Source organism: Ambystoma mexicanum, chromosome 9 (assembly GCF_040938575.1).
Source record: "Ambystoma mexicanum isolate Mex_15411 chromosome 9, UKY_AmexF1_1, whole genome shotgun sequence".
Taxonomy (NCBI): domain Eukaryota; kingdom Metazoa; phylum Chordata; class Amphibia; order Caudata; family Ambystomatidae; genus Ambystoma; species Ambystoma mexicanum.
The window spans coordinates 1,075,335,457-1,075,362,328 of record NC_090931.1 but is presented as its reverse complement, the minus strand read 5'-3'; the positions used below and the strand labels follow the sequence as shown (position 1 = coordinate 1,075,362,328).

Genomic DNA, 26,872 nt, shown 5'->3' with positions numbered 1-26,872 from the left:
ACTGAGCAACATTTTTCAGCGAAAGGGCCAGTAAAGGAAACTATTCATCTAACTGAAGACCCGCAGGACAAAAACAATCCGGCAGCACATCACCGTGCTCAAGTCAGATGCACTTCAATTCCAAAGCTTAATGTTTGCACCCAAATTGAGAACTATGCGCTAGGGCAAACTACGTGGCGCAATAGAGCTGCTGGTGGAAACAGGAGTTCAATTGCTGGGGGGAGCATAGCCCCCGGTCCTAACCAAGTCAATCATACATTTCTCGACCTGGAAATGGAAAACTGGTTCATTCTTGATTATATGTTTCACAACGAGAAAAATCTCATTATGAACCAGAATACCATCTTGTCCCTCTTACATGAAATTCCAGCACTACAAATGATTGCTTCAAGGGGTATTTCCAGAGTCAAGGGCCCTCATTACGAGTTTGCCAGTAAGCCAACTCGCCTTACCGTTACTAGCGCCCGATATTCCAGTGCTACTGGGATATTCCGGGTGCCGGCAACTGCAGTAAATTCCCATTCCATGGAGCCCTATGGGACTCCACAGAATGGGCTGGGCTTTCCCCTATCACCGGCACCGGTAGTGCGGTGATAGGGGCATTTCTTTGATATCACACATCAATCCTCTAGTCTCTATTCGGCTCTTCCGCGGCTCTGTTGGATAGCACTTTCCATCTTTCTCGCAGTTCTCCATCTCACAAGCACTCTGTCTACCTCACAGCGTGCACTGTTCATTATTATGCCTCCTCCACTGCAACAGCATCCACTCTCCCTGTTCTTACCATGCCTTTTTTTCTTTCCTGCCGATGATCAATTTACTTGACTTTCAACATCAAAAACAACCTCTGATATTGTATGTTTGTTAATGTGACTGAACCATTTCACCAAACCTATTTCTTGGATAGTGTCTTCTTTTCCAAGACTACAGCTCTTATTGTCTCGATGGCAGTTTAAATCCTCTAATGTTCCTCCTCTTCTTGTGCCCCAAAGAAGTTGTTCCCAGAGAATAAAAAATCTAAAATGTTCAATTTGGTGTCCAGTCTTAGAACTGTGAGTCTTAGGTAAGAACAACACCTAATGGAGGTCTCTGGGTGATTAAGCTCCTAAATCAGAGTATTCATAAATAGTGTTTTTGGATAGCACTTGCCCTTCCATCCCCAGGTCTAGGGCCTCCTGATTGCTTTCTGGCAGGATGTATTGTAGGAAATCCTGGAACGTGCCGCACAGTGAGTGTGTGTACCTGTCCAGAGGGACTGGACTATTGCACACATTATCTACCAAGGCACTGGTGGTACACCTATTTTACTAGGTAGTCCAGTATATTTCTGTGCCAGTCCAAAGACCTTGATGACGACGAGCTAGGATGTGTAGCTGACTTGATTCCAGCACTAAAACATCTTGGAAGATTATCCCTTAAAAAGAAACACTTCATCCAGGGTTTTACATTTCTTTGCATGATGGGCACTGGCTTGTCAAAGGCAGTGTTAAGAACATCTGCATGGCACGTTAAAAAACCAGCCACTTTTGGCACCAATCCTCTGGAAAACAAGGGAACTAATAGCATCTAACCAACGACTGAAGCATTGGAGAGTCTAACCGCTAACAGGATTTTCAAGGCTAGCACTGCCCTTATGTTCACAAATGAGAGGCCATCTGGAGGCTACTGTCATGAAGAAGATCTTAAATATTCATTAAGGGCAGAACAAAGTCATATGCCCTCCCACTCTCAGAGCACACAAGCACCCAGTGATGGTCACTGGAGGGTCAAAGAGTTCTGGGGTGAACTAGTGCAAGCACATGGGGGTGGAATGGGTCTTCTACATGGGGGTGCATTAGGAATGTCACTCCCCGGAGGTGCATGTCATGACAAAACATTTGTAAGCATTTCCTGTGGTGTGCTGAGGGTCTTTGAAGGAGGTGTAAAGAAAGGTGTAGACATTTCCAGAGTCATCAGTCGTGAGAGGTCCACCGACATCTGCACAGTTCTGGCCAGTCAAATTGGTGTCAACACCAAAGTGCTCTGCATACAAAAAGTCAATGTTGAGACTCCAATTGACGTTAAATGTCTCAACATCGAATGGTTTCTTGTTGTGGTACTGAAGCACACTGGAAGTAGGTACTCTTAACCCATTCAGATGAAGAAAATGTGAGTTCTGGGAAGTTGCTGCAGATGCATAGCGAAGGGGAATGGAACCCCTTAGCATGTTAGCCAATGTATGGGCAGTGTCTTTACCAGCCTTTCTTTTGGAAAACCCTTGTAAAGGAGAGCCTCTTCAAGAGGAGCCCTTTATGGAGCTGGGGCCCAGATTTACTATCTTAAATTTAAGAAGAATTGCATTAGTCTCCATGAGCACCCTGTAATGGATATACCTAAACGCCTGAAGCTATCAGATTGTTTAAGTCATAGTAGCTGAACAGACAATTCTGGTACTCATTCTCCTTTCTCTATCTTACCAACACATTTATGTTGTTAAACAGAAGTGCCATCAGAAGCACGTAGAGGTGAGTTCTAAGGTTGAAAAAATTCACACTGTGCACAGGATCCAAACGTGATCCAGTTAAAAAAAAGAGGGACAAAAAGTTTGAAAACTCAGGTAGAAGGAACTGTGTGCTCTGGGATTCTCTCGGGAAGAGCGGGAAAGAGAAGCAAGCTGCCTGGATTGCATCAAGTAGTGCTGGCTGGCGGCCTTAAAGGGGATGTGAAACTGTTCACAGCTCTCTGTTTATGGGTGTGTTTTGCAAAGCAAATGAGAAAATAATGAGAATAAAGTGCTAATTTTCACTTTATTCTGAAGAATTAAAATGCTACTCAAAATGTGTTCAAGGATTCCCCTAGAACCAACGGGATAATCTGAACGCTTCTAAATAATGAGCAAGACCCCATGGATCCCATGAAAAAAAGCAATAACGCAGCCATTTCAGAAAGTGTAGAAAACCATGAAAATCATTAAGACGTTGCTATTATGTTCACCATGAATACATGTGAAGCAGCAATAAATAAAGCATGGAGGCATCTCTATGGATAAGGATGTCAGGCTTTTGAAGCTCCATTTAGTGCCCATATAAGCACTGGAACCACTGACAAATGTAGGATTAAAGGTTCCAGCCCTTCACTGCTCCCATTGCCGGGCGGGTGGTATCGGAAAAGCTTAGAAACCCATAATGGGCAGTTTTCCACAGGTTGAATAAACCGACATGATGCAAAACACGTTCATCCTGCAGAAGCTATGGAACTGTCCAGAATCTCACTTTATCAGTACAGGTGGTACAAGCACTGACTGTGGGGAAGTGTGCGTGGTGTCGTGTCTACAAATCCTACCGGAGCTACTTGCAATAATTGACTGGTCATCCTAGTTGTTTTGCAGAAGCCGCAAAAGGCGATGGCAAAGTGAACCTAAATGAAGAAGGCAAGGGAACATTGGACAAGTGAGTGTATATTCCCCAAGGATTTCATATTTCTGTTTAGAAAATGCCCACTTTCTTATGGTTGTAAAATGGTCCATTGTTTCACGTGCCAGTTCAGAAATACCAACCTGCTGGTGTGAAATAAAATGCTAGAACACACATTACAGATCGAGTTTCATCTACACAGTGGATACAAAATGCAGTTTATACACATTGTAAATTAATAAATACAGGATACTATTTGGATACATTGCAAGATGTGATATAGTAACAATGTGATTCCTTAATCAAACCACATGTGCTCTGGGGGGACAGGGAAAAGTGGAGCTGTATGGGGGATACCATTCCAATATTAGTCACTATATACTGTCGAACATACAATGTATAGTCCAATGCAAACGAAGACGATAAAAGGTCCTTGTTTCCACTGTCAACATTTTTACAGACGAAATTAACAAATAAGGGCTTAATACAAGCCTGGGAGGTATTAGCTGTACTAATACCTCCAAACTGAAGTACTGCTACTGCATTCTGTAACAGTAATTTACCACCTGATTCAGGGTTACCATTATTCCCCAATTTGGATTCGCATAGCACATCGCTGGGATAAGCCGAATGACCACATTCAGCAATTCTGCCTGGCCTTTACGGCCTTTTCCACTATTGCAACGCATCTACAATAGTGAAGACTGCGAAATCTGCTGGGCCGATGCAACAATGCAACACCCAACCCCAATGTACTTGCCTAGTTTCAGTTTGCTTTGTAAAGGAAACAGGTATTGTGCATTAAAAAGGTTACTGCGGTCAAGTCCATCTTTGCTTTTTATGCTCCTATATTTCACACAGCCGCTGATAAAAGTAAAGTGAAGGAACGCACCTGCTCGAGTACGCAGGCTGAAGTGAATTCCTCGTCCGTGCCCGACGGATGTGATGAATGGTGCTGCAGCCTGTGCTTTAAATCCTTCCTCAGCTGCCAGATGGGATTTACTGCACTTGTGTCATGCGTTTCTCGGTCCTTGGATAATTGGTGATCTATTGCCAGACAAACGTACCACACTTCATCACATAAATCAATATATTTTATACTATGATGCAGTTACAATTCTTTCAATTTGAAACCTGTGGAAAAATGGCGCACCTTGTAAAGAAAGGCAATCCGAAAAGAAGTGTTGTGGCAAAGCTTACCCAAATGCCTCATGTCCGCCAAGAATTGGCAATCAATGATATCTTCTTCCAAAAATAACTCCAATTCGGATTCAGCTTTAAGTCTGAAAACGTACAATAACATGGCTTTAGCAAAACTGTTTTCATTACATATGCTTGGAAAACATTCGAACAATTCCTTTGTGATTCAGATAGCACAACGGAAACGGTGTACATGAACATAAACTATTCAGGGGCAGTCAAAACTCTTAAGAGTACCACTTTAATGAGACAAGCATCTCTCAAATCTCCCTTAAGACGCAAAGGGCAGTTTCATGGCATGTCTTCTTTAGCAAAATAATCTCAGCAGCTAATATGACAAAACCAGACGAAATGAAAGAAAGACTCCTTGGTAACCGGCTCCTTGAACAGCTGCTTGTCAGTAGATGTGTACTGGACTGCTGCTCGGTTCTAGCGGGTTCTCTCTTTGTGCGTCTCCATTGCTGTCTTTCTGCTAATGGTTCTAGGTGTCATCCCCACCCTGACCTCCACCAGCAGTTTCCCTAACCATGTTGTCCACTGTCCCTCCCCTTGGATGCCCTACTGTGTGTTCCTTTCTGTTTTTTGGTCATCTTCCCATCGCCAACCTTCCTGTGAGAGGGAAAGGACTGGAGCGGCCTGGGCTTGCAGTGTGCGTGCTGCTCTTGTGAGGCATGCCACCGGCACGGAGGTGCTCTCCTTGGCAGTGATTTTCTTTCGTTTTTCTGGCTACCGGGGGAAAGAGGGGGGTGGGACCAGCAGCACACACATGATCGTGTACCTGCTTTTCCAAGCCACGCCCACTTGGCCCGGAAGGGCTTTAATTTGCACATCAAGGACCTTGGCGGGTTTGCAGGTTGCTTACACTCATCCTGCTTAGCGGCATGCACCTCTACTTTCCTCATACCTGGGCTCCAATGTGGAGATGCACACTTCACTCCTCACCATGCTGGTGTTCCCGCAAGCCAGCTGGGCATGGTTTTGCTGGGAAGCCCTCCTCAGAAGATCGCACAGGATCAGGCTGCTCGCCTCACCAGCATGGGTAACCATAGACTGCTTCCTTTCGGTGTATGGCTCCCTGGGTCAGAGTGCCTCTCTAGGGCAAATATCGTTTTATTAACAGTTGCAATAATAAAAACAGAGAAGTGGAACTAAGGTATTTGCCATATTATATCTACCTAGGAAGAAAATAGTAATAAAGAGAAAAGAAAAGGAAAGACATTTCGGGACTAGAGGACACAGCGGAGACAGTACCGGCCAGACGGACGCGGCTCAATAATATTCGTCTGGTTGGGATTCAAGAACAGCAGGTAATGGGCCGCATCAAAATGAGAGCGTATGCACATCGCTTTTTGACAAAGCTGAACTCTCACCAATGTTCATTGTGGATAGGGCACATGGGGTCCCGGCTGTGCGCCCCCTGGCCCTGTGAGCCCCTCCACGTCCCATAATAGAGCGTGTCCGCAACTACAGAGCCTGTGACACGATCCTCAGGCTGTCCAGGGAAAAGGCCGAACTCTCCTTTTAGGGTGACCAGTTGCAGATATTCAGAGACCTTTCAGCATCAGTGGAGGCCACAAGAAGGACTTTCGCGGGAGTGAAGCGCAGACTCTGCAATCTTGATATCAGATATTCCATGCTGGTCCCTGCCAAACTCTTAATCCATTATGCGGCATGGTACACTTTTTCATCTCGCCGGAAGATGCTAGTGCATTTTTGTACAGACTTCCCAGGAACAAACGTAAAGGGGGGCAGCCACCCCAACACCTCAATGTCAGACCAGAAGACATGTCACAGAATAACACTTGACTCTGGTATATATCTGGTTGGAACACTGGTGATCATATGATTGCTTTTGCATACAGGACCCCCCAAAAATCGGCTGACCTGTCAAGGGGCATTGTTTTCTTTTATTGTCATGGGTGGATTGCTCTGGTGCCTATGGGCTAATATGTTTCATTTGATGGGTTGCGGCTGGGTAGTGGTGCGATTGCCCTGTGTGTGTTCCACCATGGTTTGTTGTCGGAGCAGGAATGGTGGAATTTCTGGATCATTTGGGGTTGTTTGGCTGGGGGAGGACCGGGTGGGGGGTCCAGAAACGGTGGGGTGTTTATGTTATTCGGAGTATCTCATACTAAGAAATCTTTATCAAAATCCACAACTGGGAGGTGGATTAGTCCCATGCTTACGTGATCCACGTTCATTGGTTACCTGTCGTGCCGTAAGGATTGTGACAGCTTCAGCACCATAAAGAGGCAGGCAAGGGTTTAGCATTCACCCAGGAAACACACCTGACGCATTCCTCTGAAGGTAGATGGGTGGTGCAATAGGGGTGCCATTGGCACTAATCATATTCCTCATATGTGAGGGGGGTAGCTATTCTTATTCCCAGATCTCTCAGGTTTCACCTAAAGGAGGTACATAGAGATCTGGAGGGCAGGGTACTACTACTTATGGGGTACATCAAAAGGGTTGAGGTTTCCTTGCATAACACATAAATACAGATGACCCGGGGTTCTATGACTCAATCTCTTCACATCTAGTTCCAACTTCAGATTCAGTTATTCTTTGGGGGGTTTTGGGAGCGACTTCAATGCGACCTTAAATGGAGCACAGCGGCAGTCTAAGGCCGGTCAAAAGATAATAGATATCTACTCCCTGTATAACTGACATATGGCGTAAACAGCATCTCAGACAACACGATTATACTTGGAGAAGTGTGTTACAGCAAGGAAAAAAGTGGGGGAGCTGTAGGAGGAGGTTGAGAGAAATCAGGGGAAAGATGTGGATTGCTTGGAGCAGGAGGTGAAACAACAGGAGTTGGGCAGTTGGAGAGACTAGGGAGGAGGCAGCATTGCAGAGCAATACAATGTATATCAGGAAGCAGAAGTGCAACATCAGCAGGTGGAAAGAGGAGAGGCTAAGGAAGGCGGCATTGCTAAGAAGCAGGGTGGTGAGAGGTTCAGAAAAGAGGTAGTCAAATTAATTCAATGAGTAGGTGGTAAGCCCAGAGAAAGTCATGAGAAGAGGGGTAACTAAGAAGAAGCTCAGAGGTGGTGCAGCTGTAGAGGAGGGTGATCCTACGGAGAGGGGGAGACCAAGGCTTAGGGGGAAAGCCTAGATCTGTACAGTAGATGGAGGAAAGAGCTTGTGACGTGGCAGCAAGGAAGGTAGGCTGGATACAGGGATAGGACAGAGAGGATATGAAGAGTGGCCCAGAGACTCTGACATCCAAACCAGGCTGCCTCGCTGGCAGACTACCCAGCCATCCACTTGCAAGAGTTAGACATGCTTGAACTTGTGCCTTTTCTTTGGTGGGTGTGGAACCCAAGTAATTTGAGACTATGGTGAGTCATCATATGTGATATCCTACATCATTCAAAAAATACTGGTTGAATCAGATCTGTGATGTGCATGGCTTCTGTGGCTTCAACTTGGCCTTGTCCTGAACATGTTAAAAAGATTCTTAACTGCCATTTATCAGTTTTACTAGTCTTGTTCAGACCGATACTCCTTTGTTCCTTACCCAAACCCAGAAAGACAGGATCCGGAAACATATAAAGTCTTATTTTCAAAGCCGCATTTAGGTTTATACTGCTATCCTGTCACCCCCCTGCATCCACACATGTGCCTTCTTAGATCCGCACTGGCTCACGGCATAGACCCTGTGCAACGCTTGCGTAAAGATTCTAATCCACTATATGCTGCTGATGCAAGTTTTCATTTTATCCAAAGTAATGTTCCAGCATATTACTGCAATGTCCGGATTAGCAATCTGCACTCTATTCCATGCATAGGAAATGTTCACGTCACAGACTCAAATGCACCAAACTACGCTGTACAAACCCCGGCCCTCGCAAGCGTGTGCAATGTTGCTTCTGGAACAAATAAAACTCTGCCACTCAGCAGTATTGCTGTCCCTCATATCATGCCACCAATGCACTCGGTGCATAGGAATTTACATGCACGTGCATCCTGCCACCCATCCATCTCACTGCCTCCCTCCAGCACAATTCTGCCTCCAGTTAGAAGTAACGCTGCATAGGTCGTTCCGACGCCTCTGCATGCGCGCCCCTCTCCTGGAAGCACTCACACACGAATGCCAGCAGAAACCGCAGCTCTCACCCCAGCTGCGAGGCATATTGCAACCACGTGTAGCCAGTCAGCCAAGTTCCTACGGGCTATCTCGTAATTTCGGAATGACCACATGCCTGTGCACAATACTCACCGTCCTGGCGCACAGCCCATCACCAGCAAAGCCTGCCCAATTCGGGAACTACATTAGCCACAATGCTTGCCGCATGTCTCCCGATAACTCCAAAGCCTGACACAACCAATGCCCTCCCCCAACAGTTCTCTCACCGCCCAGCAGTGGGCGAAACCACATCCCCCTCTACACCGAACAGTAGCCGCAGTCACGGCCAGAACAACAAACAGCTCCCACACCAACGAACCTTGCCAAGTCGTTTACATGCTTGGCCCAAGCATTAAGCCTGGAAGAATTTTAGTGCGGGGGAGTGGCATGCGGGTGACAGGTGTCATGGATGACAAGTATGACATGACAGGAAAGACAGTAATGACAGTTACAGGAATGAGGAGACTGAAACCAGGATGTGAGGTGGAAAAAACTTTGGCCACAGGCTTTATTTTAGTACCCGCCCTGGTGCAAAAGAAAAACCAACCATAACATCACATAAGAAGGATAACAATAATATATTTTGGGGACGGAGGGATCAGGTGAGCGGGGGGCCATACTCCCAATTAGGGCCCTTTCAAGGCTGATCCCTGCCGCCATTCATATGAAAGCTTGTGACAATTGTTTGGACACAGCGTGTGAGCTGTGACTTGTTCAAAATGTGCTTGTCTTTTGGAGCAGGTTCTGCCTGCTTTCTCTTGTCCTTTCCAAGTGAGGTGGGGAGGTGTGCGCTTATGTGCCTTTCATTGATGTCCAACCTGACCAGGTTTAGCACTTGCACCCTCGCTTGTTCACATGGTGATTTTCACTGAAGTTATGGCTCTTGATCCACTTTTCCTTGACAAAACAACGCCCCGTTGAGAAACCTTTCACTTGATACTCCTCGGGGTCGGTTCTTTGCACCATTGAGTTTTTTGGTCATGTGTTTTGTAGTTTACCATTGCTGGAGGCGTTTTAGCCTTTTGGTGTAGTCCTTGGAGATGAATTTGGCATTTTCTACTCACATGATCCATTAAAGTTTTTGAAGCCCCCACGCTCTGCTTGTGGGATAGTTATTTCTTTGGGGGTGTGTTCTAGGAGCCTTACTAGGGTCTTTCCTGCTCCTGATCCACTTGTGCTATGAGACCCCCTCTGCGCTTTAGATTGCTTGATTTTCAGCCGGGGTGGGTTCAAGAGCCTTACTAGGAATTTCCCCAGCTCTCGATCCACTTGTGTTGTGAGACCCCTTCAGCGCTTGTGTTGTACTATTTCGCGGCTGGGGTGGGTTCTAAGGGCTTTACTGGGAACTTCCCCTGCCCACGATCCACTTGTGTTTGTGTACCCCAGTGTGCTTATCTTGGGTATTAAATGCAAGGGGGGGCGGGGGTTCCGTAGCCTTACTAGGAACTTACCCTGCTCCTGATCCACTTGCGATGAGACCCCCCTCTGCATGCGCAGGGGTGGGTTCTTGAGGCTTACTAGTACATGTTATTGGTCAAGGTCCTCACCCCTTTTCTGTGTTTTAACACCCCTTGGGCTCTAACCCGTATTGACTTTATCTGAAATGGGTTCCTGGAGACTTACTAAGGATCCTCCTGCTCGTGATCCACTTTTGTTTTGAATGAGGAAGGAAACCACCAGTAAGTGCTTGATTTGTTCAGATTCCTTCTAGGGAGGGTTCTAGAGCCTAACGGGTTTACACTCTGCTCCTGACCCAATCGTTTTTAGGTCCTCCCTGAGGTTTTAATTGCCCTTATTGGGGTTGAATTGTATTGTTATTTTTAAGGTGAGGCGTTTTAGCCTCCCCTTGTGTTTGTGTCCATTCCACAGTCTACCTGGCCTCCGCTATTGGGGTTCTTTACAGTTATTTGCAGGGTGCGAGGGGGGTAATTTTTAATCGTGCAGCTGTCCTGCAGCTGGCACCGAGAAATGCGGGGAAAAAAGAATGAGAGGGGATACCTTGTACCCACCAGATATAGGCAAAATTCTGCCTGGGGGCAAGGTGGCCCTCTTTGAACTTCAAAGGTCACCGCTCTGTATCCACCAGGATGGGAAGGGGGGGGCCTTTGAAGTTGAAGCGAGGTGACAGGGGGCAGGGACTACCTGTTGTCACCTGCCCCCCTCACCTCGCTTTCCTGCACTGGGACGCGCAGTCTGGGTCCCCTTTGTCTTGGGGACCCAGCTGCCCGCCCCCACCAAGTGCATGCTAAGTGGAGCTAAGTGCCCCTCCGTACTTCGCACAAACCTCCCACCTCCCAGGCAGTGGTGTCGCTTTGATAGCCGGAGATGCACTTCTCTTAGGACGGTGCAACATAATCATCGAAGGCAATTCTGAGCTCTTAATGCTCAAATTGACACCTTCACCCACCTGCACCATCACCATCCACCTGATCTACCGGCCAAACAGCCCCATGCAACATTTCCAGTGAAGCCTCCTTCATTCTCTCCAGGAAAATCTAAAAGCCTCTTCTAAAATCATCCTGCTAGGGGACCTCAATCTAGGCCAACTTGACCCAAGCGACGCGCAAGCTACATCTCTATCCAATGCCCTTGACACTTTAGGCTTCTGCCAGCGTAGCACCAAGCCGACCCACTGCAAAGGACGCACGTTAGATTGGATCGCTAACCACAATAACCAGGTCACCACCAGCACCACAACCCCTTGTCCTTGGTCAGATCACTACATCATCAACTTATCCATCCCACAACCCACCAAACCTAAAATCATACCTAACCCACAACCGCCAGCCATGACAAGAAGTTCACGGCAGCTCACCAGAGAAAACATCCTGCCCCTGTTAAACAACCCTGCCCTCAAGCACATACACTTCAATCCTCTCCAATGCAGTGAACACCATAGCCTCCTAGCCTATCACAAATCCAAAACAGACAGACACTCAAACTCTTGGTTTACTCCCAACCTACTAGAACTGCACTCCTAGAAACAACAAGCCATGCTAACATGGCTAAAGAACCTGACCGACTCGCTCAAAAATGACTTCAGCAAAATAGCCAGACTATATAAATCCGTCACCATCGCAGCTAAATCTAACTCTTTCAACTTGAGAATCAGCAATGCAAACTCTTATGTAAAAGAAATCTTTAACATCTTCAGAGAACTTGAAGCTCCTGCCCCACAGCCCACTTGACTCACCAAAGATGTTTCGTGGTGCTCAGATATCCAGGCAGCATTACTAGGTAAAATCGATAACTTAAATGCAAAAATTCTCTCTCAATAAGCCCTATTCAACAACTACCCTAAAGCCACCAAGATCCGCTGCACCCCTTACACCATCCTCCACACAGTTTTGCTTCAGAGATCTCTCTGAAAGTGAAGTCCTTAAATTGATTGAAAGTTTAAAACCTTCCAAATGTAAAGGCGATATTTGCCCTGCAGCTCTCATCAAAGACTGCGCTGACGTGCTAGCCCCAGTCATCACTGCCTTCATAAATGCATCTTTCGCTAAGAGTACTGTCACAACCAGCCTCAAAGAAGCATGGGTCCTCCCTCTCCTAAAAGAAAACACCCTTGACCCTGCAATTCCATCAAACTATAGACCAATCATCACAGTCCCCTTCCTATTAAAAATCTTAGACCGTGCAGCCTACCTGCAGGTTCAGCGTTTCCTGGAAGACAACCACATTCTAGGGATGCGTCAATCTGGCTTCCGCCCATGGCAGAGGTCTGAATCTGCCCTTCTCAACTTAAATAATAACTTGACGAGATTAGAGACAGAGGGAATTCTGCCTTGCTCTTCCTCCTAGACCTATTTGTGGCATTTGACTTGGTCAACCACCAAATCCTTTGTCACCACCTCACCACCTACACAAACTTCTCCCCAACTGCCATTGCCTGGATTGCTTCCTTTTTGGAAGGTACGGGCATGAGGGTCTTCTCAGAGATTGCAAACACCTTGCCCTCTCCCATTACCTGCGACGTACCTCAGGGGTCCTGCATCACTTCACCCCTCTACAATATCTTCACCAGGCCTCTTTTCAACAGCCTTGATTCGTTAGGCATAGCCTACACCAACTATGCCGATCACACACAAATCTTGATCCCACTATCAGGCAACTACACAGCCAACTCCACCTTCCTCAAGAACATCTACTCGACCATACAGGCATGGATGGCAGCCAACCACCTTTGCCTTAACAGTGATAAGACAGAAATCTTAATTGTCGGCCTTCCAAATGCTCTGAAGTCCCTTGACGAACAGTACACTGCCTTCAAGATTGACAAATGTAAAATGTAATTCTCATCAACCGTGGAGACCTTAAGAGTCTACCTTGACGCCTCACTTATGTCCAGGAAAGTAAGCACCATTGCCTCCTCAGCAGCCTACTCCACCAAGGTCCTTAACGCAACCAGACCCTTCCTCTCTAAAAAAAACTGTCTCACAATCGCCTGCATTATAATTGTCTCTAAGATCGACTACTGTAATGTCCTCTTCACAGGCACCTCAGTGAGAATTATACAAAGATTACAAGTGGTTCAAAACAATGCCTTGAGAGTGGCTCTGCAGATGCAAAAAAGAGAACACATCTCCAAAGCTAGAAGAGAAGCACACTGGCTCCCCATCCAGGAGCGTATTAGATTTAAAACTCTATCCATCACCCACAAATGCTTCTCGAACACAGCTCCCCCTTCCTCACACACATAATCACCAAAGCACACTCTTCTAGACCCACCAGGTCTCCCTACACTGACCACCTAGTTGTGCCTAAAGTCAAGAGATGCAAAGCAGGAGGTTCAAGCTTCCCTTACCTTGCTGCAAAACTTTGGAATGACCTCGCCCCTTCCTCAGGGCTGACAAATCATACTGGATCTTTTGCAAAGCTCTTAAAACACAGCTCTTCTCCTAACCTGCAACCTCTCCCACTCATCCCACAGACCTGTAAATATCATCAGCACTCTGCTCACCAACATGCATGATACTATTTTGGTTCCATGTCATTTCATTGTGGGATGTTTTTTCGCAGGTATTTTTACAGCAGATTCTTTAATGGAAAAACTCATTGAATTTGAATTTATTTATATTTGGGGGGTCCCCACCCAAACCTCCATCCCCTTTCACTTTTGATATATTCCGAACACCCACACCCCAAATATATATTTTTCTAACCCCCATAAAAATGTCAATGTGTTTTTTTCGTTAAAATAATCTGCTGTAAAAAAATCAGTGAAAAAACATCCTGCGATGAAAGGATGTTGTACCACTCTATGTAACTGATCTATTGTTCTCATTACTGACGTAATCTGCTAACTGTATGACAAAGTATGCTTCCTTGACTTGTACCTGCAACAGCGCCTCAATGCCTCCGGGTTGTCTGTGCGCTTTACAAATGAAGTAAATAAATAAATAAAATCATGAAACTCCTCAACTAACGCGACAGAGATACAGTACTACGCCTAGCCAGAGAGAAGGGTACTCTGTAATATGAAAACACAACGCTCCACATCTATCCAGACTTTTCCACCGCCGTACAGCTGGAATGGAAATCCTTCATGGGGGTTAAACGAATGCTCCGCTAGAGGGGCCACTCCATATGCCATACTCTTCCCGGCACGATTACGCATTCAACATCAAGGGAAAACTATGTTCTTCACAATCCCGGAGGAGGCAGTGGCATAAATTGAGGCCAACATACTGTTCCTCCCTGATTAACGTTGAATATACACGACGGAGCCCGAGCTTCGCTGTGACGGTCTATGCTTTTGAATTGCTGAAATTGATCTCATTTTACTCAGAAATTGCTGGCCAGATGTTGTCATTCTTGCGACTCCCACTAAGACCTAGTACCCAGGCATGCATATATTGGTTATTGTATCCGTCAGCTGCAGGCTCATGACTCTGTGTTTATATACTGATGCTATGATGGGCGTGCCGCTGCTGGGATGTACAGACACGGAGACAGCTACCCCCAGGCAAGGATGCTGTTGCTTGTTGACTTTTATTGGCGCAGGTTGGGGTTGAGCGACCACAGTAAGAGAAGGGAGGGAGGGGGGTGGTAAGTGATACATGGCCCTGATTGGGAGAGCAGTGAGGGTGGGGGGTGAGTGGGGGGTAAAGGGAACAGTTTGGGGAAATATTGGTTAAAAAATGTTCTGTCAGTCACAGAGCAGAGTGTGTGCCTATATGTGACCTGGTATGGGAATGCAAGGGCCTGTCTACGCAGGTTACAGAAATGCCTACACTCTCAATTACCCGGGTGACCCCTAATGCTTTTTTTAACAGATATTTTTATTGCTTTTACATATGATAATATCATCAACAACAACTTTCCCCCCACCCCCCCAACTCCCTCTTTCCCTCCCTCCTACCTCCCTCCCCGGGTGGTGGTTCTTGGTTCTTCATATCGAAGTGCAGGGTGGTTCACAAAATGTCTAGAATTCTTTTTTTTTAAACTTCTCTTTATTGGCATGAAGAGAGAGCAGACAACCAACGTATTGTACAAACCACATAACTTGTAGATACATGAATGTTATTACAAATGCAAGGGTGGTCAGCAGAGGTAAGCACTTGGCAATACAGTTCAGTGTGTTACAAGATAAGCAAGTCTACTTCATCAGAAGGGGGGATGATAGAAGCTCAATGTATGCCTTGCCATTCAGATAGCTGCAAAACTCATACCAGATATTTCTGGGGCGAGAAGTCAGCGGAAGGGTATTGATGTAGTCCTCCTCACACATTTGAGTCCAGGTGAGGGCCTTTAGCCACATCTCAAATGAAGGGGGGAGCGATGTTTCCAACACTGCAAGATGCATTTGTTGGCCACCACAGTTGCAGCATTTAAAAATCTGGACATCTTTCTCAGTTCGGGCTCATCCCACACATCAAACAGGACCGGCAGCGGTGCATGAGATATGTGGGACTCTGTTATCTCAGAGAGGGCTTCTATGATGGCTTTCCAGTATGGGCCCAGTGTTTCACAAGCCCAGAACATGTGTATGTGGTCTGCGTTCTTAAAGTTACATCTGGGGCAAGTGGGGGCCTGGCTATGTGCAAATCTGCCCACCCTGTGTGGCGTGTAATATAGTCGATTCAGGAGCTTATATTGCATACACCTGTATCTGGCATTTAGGGAGGTCTTGCGAGTGTGTATGCACATCTTTCTCCACGTAGCGTCAGAGAGGGGCAGGCCCAATTCCTCGCTCCATGCATCGCGTGCCGCCTGAGGTATCTCTGAAGGGTTATCCATTAGCAATTTGTAGAGAGAGGATATAGTGCTCCTTGTCCTGGCCGAGTTGGCTATGTAGTGAATTTCGGGCGAGTCTGGGGGTTCGTCGGGATAGGAGGGCCACCGGGAGCAGACTGCAGCCCTTAGCCTGAAATATAGCAATAGTTCCAGTGCCGAGCCAGAGTGCCCGGGGCGCCATGTTTGCGGGCTGATAAACTTCCCTTCGGGGTATAGATCAGACAGTGCCCGGTATCCCAGGTCATAGCAGTGTCTCACCAGGAATTTGTTGTGGGTGGGGTCGAGGCCTGGGAACTGCCAAATAGGCAGCCACTTATAGTATGGATGGTGGACAGGTTGTGTGTGTAGCATTTGTCTCCACGCCATGGTTGTTGCTGCTACGGGGTCAGCGGGGGCGTCAGTGTGAAATGTATGGTGGAGAATGAGGGAGAGGATGTTGACTTCGTCGCATGCTAGTTTCTCGAGTTTCACGTGTGGGGGAGGATCTGTGAATGTATACCAGTGTGTGGCATGCTGAGCTTGTGCGGCGGTCCAGTATATAGCAATGTCTAGGGCAGTGAAGCCCCCCTTCTCATATGGAAGGGTCATGTGCTGCCACTTTTTACGTACCGCGCCAGAGTGGCACAGGAATTGGGCGCAAGCAGTGTGTAGGTCCTTGAAGCATCGTATCCTGGGCCAAATCGGCACATTTGCAAAAATGTAGAGCATTTTACGGGAGGATTATCATTTTGATAAGGGACAATCTGCCCGATAAGGAGAGCAGGAGATTACGCCACTTCAGCATCCGGGTCTCTGCAAGCTGTGCCGCGGCCGTATAGTTGTCAGATAGTAGTGAAGTCTTAGTGAGGGACACCTGAACCCCGAGATACCTGATACCCCCTGGTGACCAGCAGAGGGGGAATTTGCATGGTGGTTGGGAGGTAGCCACCGTGAGTGGGAACATTTCAGATTTAGTATAATTTATGGTGAAGCCAAAAAATGTGCAGATTTTCGTTATATCACGTATGATCGGGTCTAGGTGGGCAGCTGGGTCTCTGATGTAAAGGAGTACATCGTCGGCGTACAATGAGATTATCTCCGGAGTGTCTTGCAGGCGTATACCTTTTTGTGTCTCTGACACCTTCGGCCATGTGTTCGATAGCAAGTGCAAAAAGTATTGGGGAGAACGGGCAACCCTGGCGGGTGCCTCTGTGGAGCGCGAAGGGGGGCGAGACCTTAGAGTTGACCAGAACTCTGGCTACTGGGTTTGTATAAAGCAGTTTTATAAATGATATCATACGCGGGCCAATTCCCATTTTGTGGAGAACTGCCCACATATATTGCCATGACACCATATCAAATGCCTTCTGGGCATCAAGGGTGACCGCTACAGCGCTTGCACTGGGATCGATCCTGGACATAACATTGAATAAACAGTGAATGTTGAGGGCAGTGGATCTACCGGGGACAAACCCGCTCTGATCTGGGTGAACCAGGTGGGTCATTATGGGAAGGAACCTGCTCGCAATAATCTTGGCAAATATTTTCATGTCTGTGTTGATTAGAGACAAGGGCCTGTAGGAGCCGCATTCGTCCAGCGGCTTGCCCGGCTTGGGAAGACCGGTTATGACAGCCTCGCACATGGACGGGGGCAGAATGTTCATCTCAAGTGATTCGTTCCAGACCTCGAAGAGTCTGGGTGCTAGGATGGCGACATGCTCCTGATAAAATTCTGACGTGAGACCGTCCGGGCCTGGAGCCTTGCCCTTTGGACAGTTTGAGATAGCCTCAGTTATTTCATCAAGGGTGAATGGTGATTCGAGTTGGTCCATGGTTGCGCGAGAGAGGAGGGTCATGGGGATTTGGTCTAGCAGGAGGTCTGTATCTTGTGGGCTGTGTTCTTGCTGGGGGCCATATAGGGTTGTGTAGAACGCGGTGAATGCCTCAAGGATGTGTTGGTCAGACTAGAATAAGACGTCGCTAGCATCCTTGATGCAGTCAATGCAAGCCCTACCACTCTCCGCACGGACCAGTCTGGACAGCGTCCTCCCAGGTCTGTCTCCCTCGCCATATTTCCGGGCTGCCATAGGCCGGGCGTAGTACTGAATCTCCCTACGAGCGAGAGTTTTGAATGTCTCGAGTTCAGACCTGATCTGTGCCAGTATGGTCGGGGAAGGGGCTGAGGTGTGTTCCCTCTCGAGTTCTTTTAGCTTCGCTTCCGACCGCTGCAAGCTACTCTTGATGTCTTTGAGGGCCCCAGCCTCCCTGGAAATGCACATCCCCCTGATGAAGACCTTGAACACCTCCCACCGGACCCCATCAGTTGTATCGTGTCTTATATTGCAGTCAAAGAAGGTGTTAATATCCGCCAGAATTTCAGCCCTGAAGACTATATCTCGGAGGGCCTCAGCCTTGAATTGCCAGGTGGAGCGGGGAGGCTGGTCATGCCCCAACGTGATGCGCAGCGTTACCGGGGAGTGATCCGAAAGTGTGCGCGGCAATATCTGTATATCTATGGCCTTGCTCACCATTCCAGCTGATATGAGGAACATGTCTATCCTAGATAGACTGTCATGTACCGATGAGTAGAAGGTGTGCTCTCTCGCCAGCGGGTTGAGCACTCTCCACACATCCTTGAGACCCAACATGTCCATGTGTGTATGAAGTCTATTAGCTGCGTGTGATGCAGCTCTACCGGCAATCCCTGATCTGTCGAGCTCATTGACTAGGATTAAGTTCATGTCTCCCCCCCCATATGGTTGGAACACTGATATATTTCAGAACTATTGTGATGATTGTGTCGAAGAATTCAGGGGCGTCAAAGTTTGGGGCATAAGTGTTCACAAGGAGGCATTCCATGTTGGCGAGTAGACAGTGAAGGATTACATATCTGCCTTCGGGGTCAATGTGGCTGGTGCGCAGTGAGAATTGGACTGATTAATGAACCAAGGTAAGTACCCCCCTGGACTGGGTGGACTATTTTGTGTAGTACCTGTTGGTGCCCCAGGTCGGGGCGAGGTATGTGGCTAGGCGCCCCAGGGCATGTGTTTCTTGAAGGAGGAGTATTTTAATTCCATGTCTCTGGGCATAGGCGGTTATTCTACGAGCTTTGGTGAAGTTGCTCAATCCCCGGACATTCCACGTCATGATATTAAGTGTCATAGTGTAGTTTTATGGGACATCCCTGCAGTAATATTCATTACCATTCAGTACCTTGCGGGCACCTGTCCGCAGGTATATTAAGTTGAAGTCGTGTACCGCTCTTTCATGCCATTTCCTTGTAACCAAACTCCAACATTACCTCCCCCCACCCTCACTGCTCCCCCACAACTTGCAGTGCAGTCCCCCCTCCCCAAACACAGTTGCCACCAATGGGGCCGACATACGCCAGGTGGCAATAGTCAGTGGGCTGGACCCAAAGTGGACCCGCCCGTATCGTGGCCCAACAGGGGCCCACTAGCAGCAACCACAAAAAAATAAAGTTAAACATTGCAACTGCATCTGAGTGCGCTGGTGCCGTGCAGGCGGCATTTTAAGCATAATATAGGGCAGCAAAGCTTCCGGGCCATGTTACTGCGGTAAACGGATTCTGTGGTCGGCTCCCAAAGGCAGAGAGCACCTCCAAGCAAGTCAAGCCAGCAGGAGGAGCAAGGACACATGGGCAGCTCGCGGTACTGATAAAGAAGGATGACATATGTTTATCGTACCGCAGCCAGTTTGTGATATAAATGTATGAGGTAGGGAGCCATTTAGCTGAGTGAAAAATACTACATTGCCATCAACACATTGTAAATCAAGGATCAACAGACATGGTGGGCCTCCATGAGGCACGCAGCTTATGGTCAATTGTCATTGGCGCGACCACCCTCCGGCCCATGGAGTGGTATTTGCAACTCAATGAACTTCACCGCCTCGTCAGGGACAGTGAAGAAGTACAGTTTGCCATTGTAAGTGATTTTGAGACGTGCCAGGAAAAGGATGGCATACGGGATGTTGCGCTCCCTAAGCAACTTTTTGACGCCAAGGAATTGGCGCCTCTCCTGCTGCACCGCCATTGAGAAGTCTGGGAAAATTCTGATGGTGTGGCCCTCAAGTCGCAGGTCTCCCTTCTCACGTGACAGCCAGAGAATGAGGTCTCTATCGCAGTAGTTGAGTATTCTGGCGATGACAGGCCTGGGGCTGTCGCCCGACTTGGATCTCGGTGATAGGGCACGATGAGCTCGTTCCACTGTGAAATATGGTGAGAGGGTCGGATTATCTAGCAAGTCTTTGAGCAATTTTTCTACTGCGTCCTCCATCCGCCCTTTGAGAGCATTCTCGGGAACTCTGAAGATGCGAAGGTTGTTTCTGCGGGAGCGAGACTCCAAGTCATCACATTTCGCTTTTACACTCTTCATGTCACGCGGCAGGGAGGCCACAGTGTCTTGGAGCGTGTGTATTCCATCCTCGTTGACGGAGATTCTACTTTCGGCCTCAGTAATCCTAGTCCCTGCCTGGTCCACCCGTGTCTTGAGTGAGGCAACATTTGCGTTAATGTCATCAAGTTTTTCATGAAAGGAGGCAAAGGTTTTTAGCCATAGACTCCATCAGTGCAGGAAGATCTGGCGCTACCACCCCAGCATGGGAATCAGAGTCGGGCTCCTCTTGTAGGGCCGACGTGTGGCCCACCTCAGTCCGCGCGACCGCTTTAGCAAACTTGTCCATTGTACCCCCCTTGGCAGCACCTTTGGAGCGGTTCGACATCTCGGGAGGAAAAAGTCTGGTTGTGGTGCACGCACACAGAAGGAACGGGTGGTGGTGAGGCGGCCACAGGTCACGATTATATTATATGGGCCACAGATTATATGGGCCACAGCGCAGGGAGATAGCTGTGACGGGGCTGAAGTGGGATGCGTGGTGCAGGCAGCGCCGCGGCAGCCAAGGGCAGTCGAAGAGTGTTGGGTACAGCTAGCAGTTAGATGGGCCGATGATGGCTATGCTGGAAGTGTTTAGACCATCTGTATTACGCCAGCAGGGTCCGCGCCGACCAACACCGGGGCTCGCCAGGCTGGGGGGCAGGAACTATTCACCGCTATGTATAGGGGCCAGGCGATGAGGGCAACAATGTGGAGTGAGGCTTCATGTGGCAAGCGGGCATTGACCTGGTCAGGCAGGATAGAACTCCAGAGGCTCGTCTTTAGCCCAGGGGTCGGCAGGACTGGGATGTAGTAGAGATAGCGGCTCTGGCCCAGGGAGAGCTGTGGTTATGTTCAGGCATGGTTTATGAGGGGCAACGTCACTTGGTTGGCACAGCCAGCAATGGACACGGGGCTCTGCAGTCAGTCGCAGCGGTCGGAGGCACTGCCGCGTGTACTTCTACCCGCCTCTCACCTGGTCTGCCGCGGGGTCACAGGGTCTGCGAAATCCTCCATGTCCTCAGCACCAGAGAAGGCGGCGCGGACCGCAGCCGCCAGGCGTGGGCCTCCGGAACAGCAGGAGGCGGCCGCACCGCCGCCTGCCCCGCCCGGAGTCCCGGCGGCAGTCCGCGACAGGCCACAGCAGCAGTATCGGGTCCCCCTTTCAAATGCAGCGATGCCTCCGGAGGGCGGGATTCGGGGGCCGCCGCCTCAACAGCCACGGAGACAGGAGCAGGATCGAGGAGTCAAACGAGCCAGGCGGGTGGAGCCGGAAGTCAGGCGACCGCCGGGACCAGGGAGCGCACAAGGCCTGACACTGCCGAGGGTGCCACAACAGGGTCCCGGGAGGACGGATCGAGCCCAAATGTCGCAGTGCAATGGTGGAAGCAACTCAGCCAGGCGATGACCATGTAGAGTATTGGAGACCGCAGATGTGAGCAGATTGGTGCCGAGGCCGCACGGAGCTGAAAGGCTAGGCAGTCATCTTGGGCTGCTCCACAGCGCCAACAAAAAAATGTCTAGAATTCTGATGTTGTGCGGGCACCATTGAAACATATAGTCACTTTGCAGGTAGGATAAGATGTTGCACCAGTCCGAGCTGAAGATTTCCGGGGTTCCATGAAGTTTGTAGGTCATACACTCCATGGAGACGAATCTCCACACTTTTTGAAGCCAAGCCAGTCGTATATTGTAGGTGGGTTCTTTTGTTTCCAATGTTGGCCGATTGTCAACCGTGCCGCTATGATCAGCGTCATCACCCCTCTCTGCTGTATTTTTGTGTATGTTCTTTGGTTCGGATCCCACATGCCCACCATCCATACCTTGTCTTCCAGATTATCTGCCCCTTGAATCATGTTCGCTGCTTGCCTTTTTACCTCTCCCCAAAAAAGTTGAATAGCTGGGCAGCTCCACTAAATGCGGTTCCAATCTCCTGTTGTTGGGCACCCTTTGCCAGCATCTGTCGCTTGTGGTAGGGTACATTGTGTGAAGTCTCTCCGGGGTGTAGTGCCAGTGAAGTATAATTTTCTGCCACATGGAATTTTGTTCCATAAGTCTAGCCATTGATTCCGTAGTATAGGCTCTCCCAATGTCTTTTCCCACCTTTTCATGTATTTCCATTGAATTTCTTCTCCTTGCTCGTTTAAAAGTTTGTATAGGTTGGAGACCAGCTTGTGGGAGTTTGTGTCTGTTGTCATGTATACTTCAAACGGGGCCAAATGTCTGGTAGCTGCCTCTTTATTGGGTGGAGACGATAGCCAATGTCTTAGCTGTGTATATTTGAATTCTTCCATGGGCTTTATCCCCACAGCTTGTGTACATTCCTGAAATGTCATGATGGCTTGATCCTTCCACATATCGCATATTTTGTTGTATCCTGCTTTTGTCCAGCTGAGGTATGCCCTCTGGTCCATCCCTGGCTGGAAGTCAGGGTTTCCGAACATTGGGGTGAAGAGTGATTGGAATGTTGTGAGGGTCCCTCTTTTAACCACTGCACCCCAGGATTCAATCTCCGCTCCTGTCACTTCGCTTACTTTAGTGTTCGGGTGTCTGTAGCGTTTATGTAGCCAAAGTAGACTGGAAAGGGAGGATCCCACTACAGCCATGTCCTGTCCTGTTGCGCCCAGACATGTTGGGGGGGGGGGCTGGGCCACCCATTCCTTTATGACTCTCAGTTGCGCAGCTTTGTAATATCATCGAAAGTGGGGGAGCTTGAGTCCCCCGTCCCTTCTGATTTGTTAGTGTCTGTATCGCTATTCTAGATGTTTTAGATTGCCATATGAAGGTGGACATCATTTTGTTCAGTGCCCTGAAGAATGTTATCAGAGTTTTTATTGGGAGCGTCTGGAAGTAGTAGAGCAATTTCGGTAGGACCACCATTTTTATGGTAGTCAGTCTCCCCCACCAGAAAATGTGGAGGGGGTTCCATTTCGCTAGGTCTGTTTTCAGTTCCGCTAAGAGATTTGGATAGCTGCCCTATTGAGGGTGTTAGTCTTATTCCTACGTCTGTGATGCCCTCCTTGGCTTTGTCCAGGTGCATAGTTTGGGCCAGTTTGTCCACTATTACTGAATCTGCCGTCAGGTGCAGGATTTCTGATTTGCACCTGTTAATCTTTAGGCTGATGATGGATCCAAATTGGTTCAGTTCTTTCAGGAGCGCAGGGAGTGAACGTTCTGGGTTTGACAAGGCTAGCAGCATGTCGTCCGCGAAGGCCATTGTTTTGTGTTCTTCCCCTCCCATTGTAAAGCCTTTCACTTGCTGTGTCTCTCAAATTCTAATCAGGAGCGGCTCCAAAAGAATTGCATATAGCATGGGTGAGAGTGGGAATCCCTGTTTAGTGCCTCTAGTCACGGCTACTTGACTCGATCGGTGCCATTCAGTGATATCCTCATCGAGGGTGTTTTGCAGTTAGCTTTGTCCATCTGCAGATAGGTCTGCCCAAAGCCTGTGTGTTCTATTGTGTGGAATAGCTGCGTCCATTCGACTCTATCAAATGCTTTCTCTGCGTCCAACGATACAAGAATAGCAGGGGTACGGGAATGTTCTACTTTTTCAATCAGGTGCCTCACCCTATGTGTGTTGTCTGCCGTTTGTCCTCTGGGGATGAATCCAGATTGGTCTGGGCCTACGATTGTCGGGAGCATCTGGGTGAGTCTTTCCACCAGAATCATTGTGTAGAGCTTAGCGTCCAGATTAATTAGAGCTATTGGGCGATATGAGCCGGTAGAGTTGGGTCCGTTCCTGGTTTGTGGAAGATGACCAATTTTGCTTCATTCATTGAATTCGTTATGTTTCCTTGTGCCTTAAAGCTATTAAACAAGTTGGTCAGTTTTGGAGCCAGTGCCTCCCAACCCTTTTTGTAGAATGCTTCTGGATAACCGTCTGGTCCCGGCGCTTTATGTTTAGGGAGTTGCTTGATTGCTTGTATGACCTCCTCTACTTGTATGTCTCCGTCCAGTATCTTTTTGTCTGTTTCTGATATCTGGGGTAGTGTGATGTTTTTTAGATAGGCCTTCTGCTTTTCCGCCCTTGGTTCCTCTGATTTGTAAAGGATCTGATGGTAGACTCTCATTATTTCTCCCATTTCTTCATTGGTTGCCTTTAGGTGACCTTGCATGTCCCTCAGTTTCAGTATGGTTGTCTTGCAGCCCTTTTTCGCAGAGCTGTCTCGGCAGTAGTTTGTCCATCTTGTTGGCGCTGATGTAGTACCTCTGTTTTGCTCTTAACAGTGCTAGCTCTGATTCCCAATTGGCCTGGTATGTGTTTCAGGGCCAGTTTCGCCTTCATGCTGGGGTTATTTGCTAGTTCATTTTGCACTCCCTTTAATTTCCCCTCTATTTCTTCTTCCCATTTGCTACATTGTTTGTCTCTTTGTGCCTTTAAGGCTATTAGATCCCCCCCTTAGTACTACCTTGAATGCGTCCCATAACACACCCTGTGGGGTTGCGCCTGTGGCGTTCTCAGAGAAGTAGAGTTTGATCTTTCCCTTTATTGTTTGCACTAGTATGCTGTCTTGAAGTATGTCAGTTGGGAATCTCCAGGCCCAAACCCTCCCCCCGGCACTACTGATGTTGAAGGTTGCCGTTATCAGAGCGTGATCCGAGAGGGATATTGGACCAATTTCTATATCCGCCCCTTTTCCCACTAGACCCGTGCATGCCCAGATGTAGTCTATTCTGGATTGAGTGTTGTAAGTATGTGAAAAGTGGGTGAATCCCTGTGTGTCCCCTTTACTGGCGCGCCAGATGTCATGGAGCGCTGGGGTTTCGAAAGCTTTCATCAGTGCCTTCGAGGGTGCAATTGTACTCATTCCTGTCTGAGCTTCTATCTAGTCTGGGATTCCATGCTAGATTGAGATCACCCCCAAAATGATTTCCCCTGTGGCGAATTCCTCTAGTGTCGTAAGGACCCCTCTCAGGAAGCCATCTTGCCCATTGTTGGGTGCGTATATCGACACCAGTGTGAGGCGTCTACCTCCTAATTTCACATTTAGGAAGAAGTAGCGCCCCTCTTTGTCGGCCAGGGTGTTCTGAACGTGTGCATTAAGTCTATCCTGTATGGACATGAGTACCGTCGCTCTCTTCTCTTCCGCGTTAGCCTGATACGTTTGAGAAGCCCCCTCATTTTAACCTGTCTTTTTTCTTTATATGGGTTTCCTGGAACATAAGAATATCTGTCCTTAATCTCCAGGCCTGTCACTCTAGTTTTTTCCTTTCAATCAGGGTGTTCATTCCCCTGACATTATGTGTCAGGATCTTTATCTGTCTTAAAGTCCCACTATCCATGATCCTCTGGGTCAGTTCCCACGCTCCTTTGGAGCCACCCCCGACTACTGCATTTTCCTGCTCTGTACCTTCCACTCCACCCTGTTCTACCTACCCTCCCCCAACGTCTCTTTCCCCCTGAGGGGGGCTAGGTTCCTATGAGCACCCGGACGACGCCCCCTATCCACCTCAGGTTCAATTTGCAGGGGATCCTAAAGCCCACTTGGGATTCCATTCACGCCTTACCACCTCCGTCTTTGGGCCTGTGTTATGTCATTCCCGGTGAGCACCCACCCCTTTAACCTGTGTTGGTGCTCTTCATGCTTTAAGTTCTTACTTGTGTGATATGAGAGATTTAATGATCCTCATATTTTCCTCCTTCCTCTGTTTTTCCTTGTTACTGTTTTCCACCCTTCCAGTTTGCTGGGACCTTTCACTCTCCCCTGTACTCGATCTTGGCCGTCACCATAGTCCTGTTGCATTCCCAAGATTTGTTCCCCTTCTTCGCATGATGTTAACCAATGCTGATTCCCTTCCCGGTGAAGAGAAGCCCAAAAGGGAAGGTCAATTTGTATTTCACCTGATTGGCCATTAGATGTTGGAGTACGGGGCCCATTTTCCTTCTCTTCAGGAGTGTAGACTGGGCTAGGTCTTGGTAGAGTTGTACTTCTTGACCATTTATTCACATCAGGCCTGCATATCTTGCCTGCAAATACTACGGTGTTTGTTCTTTTGAGTGTAGGAGGACATGGCTGCCAGCACGTCCCTAGGTCGAGCCACTGATTCGGCGGATCTTTTTGGTCCCACTCGGTGGAGTTTGTCTATCTTTATCTGCGTCGTCGGCTAATACTTCCCCAATGAGTTGGCGAATCGTTCCCTGCAGCTCCTTGTCTTCGACTGTTTCCGGTATGTTTTTGATTATTATATTTGACGTTGTAGATCTGTTTTCGCACTGGAGTTAGAGGTTATTGGAGATGCGAGCTAATTGTTCCAGTACTTCATCTGATTTCTAGGTGTCCTCTTCTACTTGTTGAACCACTTTTTCAGGTGTGTCAGTCCTCTCTTCCAGTTTTGCTATGGCAATCTTTACCTCCTGAAGGGACTGCTTCATGTCTTCTTTTAGCGTCTTGAATTGTTCCTAAAAGGAGAGTAGAAATTGGCTTTGGAATTCCTTGAAGCTATTTTACATATCCGTATTAGTCATAGCATTGTCCCGCATGGCCTTCAGATCTTGATTATGGGTTTCCCGTGAGGCACCCCCCCGCCCCTTC

At 48.1% G+C, this 26,872-nt stretch overlaps 1 protein-coding gene across 6 annotated transcripts in view; it reads right to left on the bottom strand.

Moving 5' to 3' along the window:
• Positions 1-26,872, bottom strand: part of CCDC148 (coiled-coil domain containing 148) — a 1,950,480-nt gene that overhangs the window by 1,115,170 nt on the left and 808,438 nt on the right. For all 6 annotated transcript variants that reach the window (XM_069616397.1, XM_069616394.1, XM_069616398.1 and 3 more), the window contains 2 exons: positions 4,593-4,675; positions 4,285-4,439 (listed from right to left, as the gene is read on the bottom strand). In XM_069616397.1, the coding sequence (XP_069472498.1) occupies positions 4,285-4,439; positions 4,593-4,675 (238 nt within the window). The remainder of the gene's footprint in view (positions 1-4,284; positions 4,440-4,592; positions 4,676-26,872) is intronic.